Source organism: Sinocyclocheilus anshuiensis, unplaced genomic scaffold, assembly GCF_001515605.1.
Source record: "Sinocyclocheilus anshuiensis isolate Anshui unplaced genomic scaffold, SAMN03320099.WGS_v1.1 scaffold775, whole genome shotgun sequence".
Lineage (NCBI taxonomy): Eukaryota > Metazoa > Chordata > Actinopteri > Cypriniformes > Cyprinidae > Sinocyclocheilus > Sinocyclocheilus anshuiensis.
The window spans coordinates 1,191,442-1,203,193 of NW_015552614.1; the positions used below are offsets into that span (position 1 = coordinate 1,191,442).

The 11,752-nt window shown below is 34.8% G+C and overlaps 1 protein-coding gene across 1 annotated transcript in view; it reads left to right on the top strand.

Moving 5' to 3' along the window:
• LOC107665951 (dystrophin-like) overlaps nucleotides 1-11,752 on the top strand; it is a 127,385-nt gene that overhangs the window by 75,157 nt on the left and 40,476 nt on the right. The window contains exons 57-63 of the mRNA XM_016457021.1: nucleotides 4,193-4,365; nucleotides 5,577-5,733; nucleotides 7,407-7,524; nucleotides 7,613-7,881; nucleotides 9,258-9,404; nucleotides 9,818-9,896; nucleotides 10,096-10,156. Coding sequence (XP_016312507.1) covers nucleotides 4,193-4,365; nucleotides 5,577-5,733; nucleotides 7,407-7,524; nucleotides 7,613-7,881; nucleotides 9,258-9,404; nucleotides 9,818-9,896; nucleotides 10,096-10,156 — 1,004 coding nt within the window. The remainder of the gene's footprint in view (nucleotides 1-4,192; nucleotides 4,366-5,576; nucleotides 5,734-7,406; nucleotides 7,525-7,612; nucleotides 7,882-9,257; nucleotides 9,405-9,817; nucleotides 9,897-10,095; nucleotides 10,157-11,752) is intronic.

Consider the following 11,752-nt stretch of genomic DNA (forward strand, 5'->3'; position numbering starts at 1 on the left):
TTCGTCCACGGTGAAAGCCGATCCGGCGATCCACCACACGAAGTTGATGTATTTCCTCAGCGACCAGCACGGATCAGCTCTAGGCATGATGAAGCGGATATCGTCCTCTTTTGGAAGGCCAAACAAAGTAGTTTTGCTTTCACAACGAAACACAATGTCTCCACGGCATGGGCGGCGGTGGCAACAATACTACAGCGAGAATAAAAGTTACGCCTTCTTTCTTTGCGTGAACATTTGGGCGGCGTTATGCAAATCTTCCCACATCGTGACGTAGACGTGGGGGCGTGTTAGAACGAGCCGTTTTAGGTAGGCGTGGTTGACTCTTAAATTTTATAAAGAATATCTCTTTGGATTTGAGACTTTAGTCTTTGCAACTTTACAGATATTCTTTATGCACCAAGAGCTTCAGGGATTAAAGTTCTCTTTCGCTACGACGGATTTCCATCATTTGGAAAAAATGAGGGGAAAAGAAACATTTAGGTCATTGTTCTGCCCAAAAATCATCCCTGCCACAGCTACAGCTTCTCAGTGACAACATAGTGATGCAGCTCGCATTATTCACTGTCGGGTTATTAGCAGAGAACACAGAGCAGAACTTGAATTTCGGCGCGGGATTGCGGCTATTAATAACAATTCTACTCATTCCTGCAGGTTCCGTGCTTATGACACGATGACAGATGACGGAACGTATCATTTCATTTGCACGTGCTTTTGAGTCTTGAGAACTCACTCGCGCGATCTCATTTTCTGTATGCCCACAGATCGCGATAAGGAGAGTGACTACTCTTAATAGTTATTAAGGGAGTTTGCAAATGTGATATTGATTTAATACAACAGTCTTATTTGTCTTATTCTACATATTGTTTTAAATAGAAATTTTAAAAAGATTATAAACATACATTTTTAAATTTGACAGATGAAAATGATGCCATTACAAAGGTAAAAAGAAAATACTCCTGTAAGTCACTGGAGTCAAATGTCACCTCGTATTTGGAAGGCACATTTTTTTATCAGAATTTGATTATTGATCAGAAGGTGCTCCTAAATTTTTTAAATTAGGAGGACAAGAGCTCCTAAAAAGAAAAGTAAGCATAGAGCCATGTGTAACAGTATATTAGATCAGTGCATGAGGTCTTAAAGACACAGCAGCCTAAATAAACCTCCTGCTGCCTTTCATTATACAGGGAAGACTATCCAGTGTTATTTTACAGTTGAATAGATTATAGTTAGACCTAACTGAAAAAAATTAAAGTACTGTTAGTTTAATTTGTATCTTGTTGTTGTTTTTGTTTTTGTTTGTGCTATTGTTTGTCATTCATTTATTTGTTCTTATTTTATTATTTACTATTTACTTGTCTTTTTTAGTTAAAATAATTTCAATTCTGAGTGCACCTGATTCTTGGGTGGGGAGGGAAGGGGGCGTGGTCCATGAGAAATAGTCCTGCCACCACAGCTGGAAAAAATCCTAGGAAACACTGCATACATTTAATAAAACTAGAAAAATGCCATTACAAAGGTAAAAAGAAAATGCCCCTGTAAATCACTTTAAGTCAAATGTCACCTCATATTAGGAAGGCTAATTTTTGATCAGAATTTTTTATTATTGATCAGAAGGTGCTCCTAAATGTTTTATATTAGAAGGACAAGCGCTCCTAATTACAAGAAAAAAACTGCTCTTAACCTGGGTGTGTGACAGGTATGGCTGTGGAATTGGGTTTGGCTGAGGAAAATTCAGTCAAAAGATTTTTTTTGCTTTAACCCCTGGAGCTTGTAACACTTCAAAGAGAAAGGAAAAATTGAAATCGCATCATATGCATCAAAATGATAAAATAATTACAAAAATAAATACCGAGATATATTACTGTTTAAAATGTAACATTTAAAATGTAAATGATAATAATTTAACTACACATTCGAATGTTCACGGTTCTGTGATGTCAATGATAATAATAATAATAATAATAATAAGAAGAAGAAGAAGAAGAAAAATATTATGAGTAGTTTTAATTCAGATTATTATTATTAGTGGAATATTTTAACTATTATAAAAAAATTATTATAAAGTAATAAAGAAATTATAAAAAACAGAAATGTATTAAAGTTGTTAATTACAATAATTTAACAACACATTTGCATGTTGTATGTTCTCTGATGTTGATGATGATTATAATTATAAAAATATTAATAATCATTTTAATTGTTATTATTAGTAGTATATTTAACTATTGTGTATTATTAGTAACTGTTTAACTATTATAAAAAATAATTATAAAAATAAAGACAAATTATATTACAGTTATAAATTACAATTGTGTTGTTAAAAAATGAATATTTGGTCATTATAATAATTAAACATGCTGCATGCTTCACTCTGAAACATGCATCAGACTATACAGTTATTTAATGAAATTGCAGTCTTTGATTTGATAATCACACTAAGCTATATTGCGATCATCATGCAGCCCCATTTATTAATTTTAATTTTACATTAAATATGATTCATTAGTTTTTCATCAACTCACAAACCCCCTGCAGTTTCCTTACAAACTCCTGTTTGGGAAACTTGCTCAATGTTCAGTCCTTAGTGAAATTTTACGCTAATTTAGCTAATCTGCTGTAAAGTTCTTTTAGTGTTTGGTTTTAATATCACAATTTGTGAACAATCTAAATTAAATTTAAAACAAAACTGAGTAAGCTACTATGTATATACACATTTATTAAACATTCTATACCTCCGTCCACCTGCAACGTTTCTGCATTAATATCCTGATTTTATTTTAAGATAAATATGACAGCACTCCCCCTTAGATTTAAGCAGTTCTACAAAGTGGTGTTTGATTCGGTTCTGTTTTTCAGTGGTTTTAGGACATAAACACTATAATGAAATTACTGAAGAGTAAATAATGTTAAACTCCATTCCCATTATCAGATCTTGGGTGTTTAAGTGTTTTTTATTAGGAAGGCAGAGTAAACTAACGGGTCTATTGTCCAGGTCGCCCGCTGCTCACTGGTATGGGAGATATGTGCATTTGACAACGGTGCAGAGACGCAGTTAAATATGAAGAGGCAGACAAAGACATGGGCAATAAAGAGAAGCCTCTGTTCTCCCAGAAAACCAGCTCTGACCCATTCCTCGCTCGCAGTGCCCACTCGCGCCTCAAACAACAGGGCCAGTGTGCCTCCGCGACTGGCATTCTGCAGCTCGTTTCACGTCGCATGTAGACACATGGTCGCAAAATACATTTTCTCGCGCTCATTCTCACGATGTCCCTTTCTCCCTCATTTTCGCCTCGCATCAGACACGTCCACATGGTGGGGAATTAAAGGATTGTCACTGCCGACAGTCAGACGGGCTGTTTTCCATTCATTTGATGTCGCTCATTCATTGGATATGTTGCACAGGAAGACATATCATGTTAAGGTTTGATCTTCACTGTCGGCTTCACAGTTGCTTCGTGACTTTGGATTTGTTTGGCTTGCATCATGACTTTGAATGAAATTGGTTTATGCCATCTCAAACTATGGGAACAAGCACTTAAAATATAGTCCGAGAAAATGCATGAAAATTGTTGGTTTGTTGATGGTATTGCACTAATCTATTTTAAAATAATGCAAAAAAAAAAATTCTATATGTATTTGATTGTATCATTACATTGCTAGTGATTTGTGAAATATGGTGATAAAATAGATTTCCATTTAAATCACATGAATTTTGTGCTGCTGCTTTACGTTACATTCTGAAATACTAAAATATGTCTAAAATTCGATTTTTAATAACATCAGAAAATATTGACTATTTTGTATTTAAATCAACATCAAGATTTTAAGTAAAAAAAAAATATTATATTATATTATGTTATATTTATTATATTACATAAATGACTAAGCCTAAAACTGAAACAAAAATTCATGAAAAACTATATGGACATAACATACAACAAAATAACTAAAACTTAATTATTAATTAATTAAAAATTAAAAATTAAAGTTACCTAAAATGAAAATGGAAAATACAAACGTAGGAAATAATGCAACATATTTAAAAACTAGAATAATATCTCAATGATTATATTATATTATATTATATTATATTATATTATAGCAAAAAATATTCCAGAAGTTCACACAGTAGATCAGTAATCACATGGTGAACTGTAACTTGGATGTCTGTGATCTCTTTTAATTGCGGCAGGATCTCCAAGCAGAGATTGATGCCCACCGGGAGATGTACCATTCATTAGATGAAAATGGACAGCGTATTGTGTCATCTCTGGAGGGGACGGACAATGCCGTGGTGCTACAAAAACGGCTTGATGACATGGGGCATCGGTGGCATGAGCTCTGTAACAAAGTTATGAGTATAAGGTAAGACGAATTAATCATCTATATTTAACCAGGGAAAAATTCACGCTGAGCAGAAACAGGCTTTGAAAAATAATGTGATCATATACAAGCCCCAGGCATATGTGCAAACCATTGCATTTATTTGACTAAGTCAAAAGCCTAAATATTATTAGTGCTGCTTGCAAGGCATTACTAATACTTAGGGATCCCTAACATTAAATATTACACTTTGACGTGTTATTTGCCCTGGATCGTTTGCATTACAGAAATGAATGATAGCTCAAATAACACCACGATCTTTGATGGCAATATACATCAAATAACACCATGGCAGTATATATATATATATATATATATATATATATATACACACACACAATACACACACACACAATACTTTCTAAACGTTTGGTAACATTATGATTTTTATGTTTTTAATAAAGTCTCTTCTGCTCACCAAGGCTCCATTAATGTGCTCAAAAATACAGTAAAAACACTAATATTGTGAGATAGTATTACAATTTACTATTGTAATATATTTTAAAATATATAATTATTGTAATTTATAACCACATTATATTCCTGCCTTCATTTTTATAATCAATTTATTATTTTGATATGTATTTGTTATAATAGTGAAAACATACTACTAAAAATAATGATCATAATTAAAATTTTATTTGTATTATTATTATCTTTGACATCAGAGACCCGTAAACATTCAAATGTGTTGTTAAATTATGGAAATATTAACTTAATATTAACCAGCTAGAAACACACTAAAACACACTCTGAACACCTTAGCTACCACATAGCAACACCATGGCAACTACCTAGCATCATGTTGATGCGTTTTGCATCACTCATATTTCCAGAAAATGTACAAATATTTTTACTTTAGCTTTAAAGTCTGTAATTTTCTCCAGGCACAATCTGTAATACTTTCACATAATGTCTGAATTCATGATGTTTGAATGCAAATTTGAGTGCCATTAGGCCTAAGAATCAACTGCTAGAATCACATTTGCCTTGGTAGGAGAAAGAGCTGGTGAAAGCTTTTTTAATGTTCATGCATATTCAAATACAAGATTCAGAGATTTCTCAAATCTCCACCTTTACGCAGCACTTTCTTTGTAAAATTCAGTTGCGGTCTGACAGTATGGTGCTCTCTAGTGGTGTTTGGGATTTAACACTTGGCAGTGTCGCATCTTACCATCCATTCGACTCCTCAGGCCCTATCTGGATGCAGGTGTGGATCAGTGGAAACACATGCACATGTCCTTACAAGAGCTGCTCAACTGGCTGCAGCTGAAGAGGGAGGAGTTAGAGAAGCAGAAACCAGTAGGGGGTGATGTGCCGACCGTGCACCAACAACTACTTACGCACAAGGTGAGTCCAGGACGCATCCTCTTCGCCCCTCACTGAAAGCATGAGAAATGACGTTCAAGATGTGATTTATGCAGTCTGTCTTTTGTTGCGCCCAAGTGTGATCATTATCGGAGTCTGTTCTTCTTAAATATTTAAACAGATGGAGATGATATCTAGCGTAGGAGAGGTGCAAAGTCCCTTGTCTCTTTGTATGGTTGTGCGGACCAATTAACATCTGCTGATGGCCATCAGCTGTCAGGGGCCGCTGTAAACAGGATGCGGTCGTGGAGTAGTTAGTTTAGGGAGCTCAGTGAGCGTGCGCTGCTGGTGACAGCTGAGTCACTGTCACACTCTACAGGTGCAGTTAACTGGGAAGTAAACTGGTGTGTGTGTAGGAGCTGCAAAGAAAGTCTCAGCAGAAATTGAATTGAACAAAGTTTCTGCAAACTATTAGATCAATTGACATTGCTGTGCAATGTTTGAGCAAACATCCACAATGAAAACCTAGAATTTATTTTTCCTCTCAAACTTGGAAATAAAGTTTGAAAACGGAAAAGTTATGGTGGAAATTTAGCTTATTAAATATATGGTGTTGAACACGTGAACTCAGTTTCCGAAAAGGTTAGATTTCTTTGAATCTATTGAAGCACAGGATACTCTTCAGATAATTCTCCATACTAGATAACGTGATCATGAGGTTTTACCAAAACTTGCAAACTCGAATGCTGCTGTCGTTCATGTAAAAGTGAAAATTTTCAATTCAACTTGTCACTCAAATTTGTATGCTGATTATATAATAATTTGAAAAATTCAAAACAGAAACATTCCCATGAGTAATAAATAAAAAATAAAATGGAGAATAAATAGAAAATAATAATTATCAACTTCCTTTTATATCTTACAATAGTTGTTATATTTGTTTTCAGTTTAATGGGTATAATAACATATTGTTTAGGGTTTGCTTGCTCATGAAAACAAGAATGAATTAATGAAATGTGCCCACTGATGCACATGTGGCAGCATTGTTATTTTAGTATTATTTATATATTATTATAGTATTTATTAATACTGTATTTTTACTTTTTATTTTAATTTATTTTCAGTTTAATTTTTGTAATTTTATGTGATTTTGCCATTTTTTTAAATTTTATTTCAGCTTTCAATTACCAAAAATTATTTTATTTTATTTATTTTTTATATAGTTTTAGTTAACACTGGCATGCAATATCTGCATAGCACTTGGTTCTTAGAAGGAATTATGCATATCATGCAATGATTAAAAAAAGATGTAATAAATAAACAAATAAAAGTTGATGACAGATTGTTTGGAGAAATTGCATGGAAATGTGCCCAGCAGTAAAATTTCACACCAAGATCACTAGAAAATGTTCACAAACATTGGTAACAGTACTGTGTTAATTATATCCAGTTGCACTGATATTTGTGAATCCAATGCATTCTATAATGAGCCCTATTTGCATAGGAAGAAGACATGTTTGCCAAGGAAGGAATGACAATGGCTTAATTTAAATATGCATGAGGTGTCACTATACAGCACAAATAGCACCTGATTACGTATGCGAATAAGATGCAGGTTTTTGCAGGGTTTTGGCACATTTGCTAAATTTGCACAAATGTTTACCCCTCATCGTGACATTCAGTCCTGTTGATAGCAAGTCCTTGTGGTTTCATAGGGCTTCAGAAGAGAGTTGGGTGCCAAAGAACCTGTGATCAATGGAACACTCAGCAATGCTAAAACCTTTCTCGCTGAGATGCCTCGTGAGGGTCTTAAACAGAGGCCTGGACAACTGGGTATGAAATCTCCTGCCCTTACACATATGCCTAATACAATAAATTCCAGATGCTATAACCTGTATTTCACTTCTTGTGTGCCACCCAGATGTAAGTCCTGAGGAAAGGGTTCAAAACGTGGGCCGCATATTGCGTAAAGAAGTGGAAGATGTAACAGTGCGATGGAAGAATCTGGGTGCAGCTTCCGTTGACTGGCAGCAACAGCTGGAACTGGCCTTGGAGAGGCTGATGGAGCTCCAGGACGCTCAGGATCAGCTGGACTTTAAGCTCCGGCAGGCTGAGACCGTGAAGAATTCTTGGAAGCCTGTTGGAGACCTGGTCATAGACGATTTGCAAAACCACATAGACAGAGTAAAGGTCAGTGTACAATGTACCATGTTATAAGAGATACGATTTTTTGGACATGTTCCATGGCAATACCATGGTATTTAGGGATGCACCAAAATGAAAATTCTTGGCTGAAGCCGAACATAATGAAACACTGGTCCGAAGGCTGAATACCGAATACCGAACACGTTTTTTTGCATTTTTTCCCCCATTTTGCTAATTTTTTTCACCATTGCATAAATTAAATAGCCAAAATGTGCTTTAAAAATATTTACTTATCACTGAACATTTTTTTTAACATTCTAGCAGACATTATACCAATAAAACACAATTTAACTTAAAATTAATAAGTTAGTAAAATAATATTTTTTGGCCATTTTTGAGACCCCCTTCTTGAATCAGGCATGTATTTTTTACTGTACAAATAAATGCAGCCTTGCTGAGCAGAAGAGACTTCTTTTAAAACATTAGAAAATATTACAGATCCCAGTCTGAACACTATGTGTGAATGCTATAATAAATGTATTAATAGAGCTGTTGTAATTATTATTATCATTATTATTGTCTTTTTTATTTTATTTTACAGAACAACAGTAAAATTACAATAATAACATTTATTAATGTTGATGGAGTTCTTGCTTTTTCTCAGCTTTTATTTTGGCAGAAACCCACAGGAAGACCTCAGTGCTTCTTTTTGTTGACAACAGTAGATTTATAAATGATTCTCATTACAAATTTGGGAAGACGTTTGTTGCACGTTGCACATGCCTTGTAAAAATTCATAAAAATGTTACTGAGCAACTGACGAATAACACTATTTCAGCGCAGATTTTGCGCTTTGGACTTTGAACCCTGGCGCCGCGAGCTCATGCAGTGCTGTTTGCATACATGCAATTCGTTCGTGTATTAGAAAACACAACGTTCTGCAGTTTATTTAATTGTTTAAGCGTATTTCGCGATTTCAGTCATCATACAGTAACCAGCAACAATCACCCCTTCCTCTTCTCATCGAAGACACAAACAGTCTCTCGCTGTCGGTGCTTGTAAAGATTTTAGCGTCTTTCTCGGACAGTATAAATGCTTCCACACTGCTGACATCTTTGTTGCATTATAAAGAGTGTGCGCCTCTCACTCTACACTGGTTGCTATTTGATAGTCTCTATTTGATCGCGTCACGTCATTGTTCGGTACAATTTATTCAGTCTTTTCACTTATTCAGCCGAACACTGAAGAGCTTTTGTTGCCATTTTCGGCCGAATAATTCCGGTTGCCGAACATTCGGTGCGTCCCTAATGGTATTATCTGAAGCACCTTGGAGTAGCATGTTTATATATATAGCCTATATAATTTTTTTAATCTTTAAGCCTTTTGGACAAAAGATATCAAGACTTTATGTATATTTTCAGGCGTTCCAAGAGGAGATAGCTCCCATCCAGGATAATGTAAATCAGGTCAACCAACTGGCCTCCACATTTAGACCACCTGACATTCAGCTCTCTCCAGACAACCTGAGCAGAAATGATGACCTCAACATGAGATGGAGGTTCCTGCAGGTAGGTACCCATCCCTCCTCTTCTCATTTGAAGTCAATGTGAATTACTGTTTTGCAACTTAATGTGTACTCACAAAGTAATTTTGATTTCATGTTAAATTTAATATAACATTCATTCCAATGGACCAACTGTTTATAAATCTAGTCAGGTCACAGATTTAGTTTCTGAAACAAAAAGTAAAAAAAAAAAAAAAAGTTCAATATTTGAGAACTTGTAGAAAAGTGTACATGTCAGCAATAGATGCAACAAGCAGATCACAGAAATAATCTGTCCTTCAGAGATTTGACAAAAGACACAAAGGCATTATTTAATAAAAGGACGTAGGACAGAAACATAAAAACAGTAGTAGATGAAAAACTTAAACTTCACAAATCTTAGAAATGTTGCCTTGGCAACTTCTGTGTTTTTTTTAGATCTCCATTGAGGAACATCTGACCCAGCTGACCACAGCCTATAAGGACTTGGGGCCCCAGTCTCAAAATTTCCTACATGGTGAGTGTGTTTTTGTTGTTCTGTTTTGCAATATTATGAGTATCGTAATGTCATAACTTTGTACTTGTATACTAATCCTGTGTATTTTATGTTCTCACTAAACTGTCAAGTCAGTACATAAACTGTCATAAAGAAGTGTTTGAATAGAAAGGGCTTTGAAATTGAGGTAACATGAATGGGTTTTCTTTTCTGCACACAGCGTCCGTTGAAAGCCCTCTCGAACGGTCAATTTCGCCCAACAATGTCCCCTACTATATCAAGTAAGTCTTCTGAAACTCAGCCCACATATTGATGTCAGGCACATTCAAGGTCCACCCTGAATTAACAAATTGAATTTCAACACTATGAAAGCTCCCAGACTAAGAAATATATCACAGCTGGTGGCAGACTACCAAAGAAAAGTGATTTTCCATTACCTTTTTTTCCGAACAGAGATATCAATCTGGAAAATTTGTGCAGAATAATCTAAGATGATACATTAGGCTCTGCCAATGCATGTAGCAGCATGCATCACATATATCTGAGAACTTCTGCACACAGATGACTGAGTGAGTGACCTTCATATTAAACGGGGAAGTTTGGCAGTTTCCATTTAAATGTTCTATACTTTACATAAAAGTGCAAATAAAAATGTTGCATTCCTACAGACAACCAATCATATATTTTTGCTCTTTGTAACAAGTGATACATAAATGTGTGTAGTTACAAAAGTAAACAATACAAGGGTAAAGTGAAGTAAAATGTCATCCCTTGATATGCAACTAATGGTGACTGAAAGATTTTGCATTTTATTTTAATACTAATAATATTCCTGCAATGTAGAAATGCTTTGATAAAATCAGATAGGAGTTTAAATGTCGATCAAAAATATTTTCAATACACAAATATCAACAAATATGAAGGAAGGAATTTTATTTCACTATTTACAGGGTATCTGCTGAATTTTTTTAAATGAATGTAAGGCCATTTATGACCCATTTTAAGAGCTGCACAAGTAAAATGAACACAGTATGAGTGGGGTTGGACAATGTCTGTGGTAACATACAGTATTGAGCCATAAAATTACATGATTTACAGTTCAGATACAGGTTTTCACAAAAACAAAAATCTTATACAACAGCATTTCAGCCTTTAGACCATTTTTATGAAAAGGGATAAATCAAGCATATAACTTGTTAATTTCAAATGTATAAAGCAGCTCTGGGCGTTTTGACTTGAAACGTGCAGTGCTTATATTTATTCAATGACATCATTGCCTTTTAAAGTTTAATTAATCCAGCCGTATGGCAACTCTTGTCTTTTCGTCCCCAACTGTAAGACCTCTTGAAATTATAATTAAGACATTTCTTATACCATTTAACGTATTTAAAACTTTTTATGGCCTTAAGTTTGATACAACTCACTTTGTTTGATGCAACTCACTTTAGGAGTTTTTAAGGACCCGCGGGATATCTTTATTTAAGATAGCCTGTCGGGCAGAATGGTGATACATTTTGGTAGCCCGACTGGAAAACTCAATAGCCCCGGGACGTCGGGCTAGCGATTTTGCGAGCCCTGACCCCGTTATCTCCTACTTGGGTGTCTTGTTAGATTTTGCTTACAAGTTGCAATAACTTCATATATACATACAATAATGTTTAAAGTTTAGGATCAGTAAGATTTTTTAAAAATAAATTAATACTTTTAAAAACCCCCAATCTATAATGCATGTTATTAAAGGGGTCATATGATGCGATTTCAATTTTTACTTTCTCTTTGGAGTGTTACAAGCTCTTGGTGCAAAAAGAAGATCTGTAAAGTTGCAAAGACTAAAGTCTCAAATCCAAAGAGATATTCTTTATAAAAGTTAAGAGTCA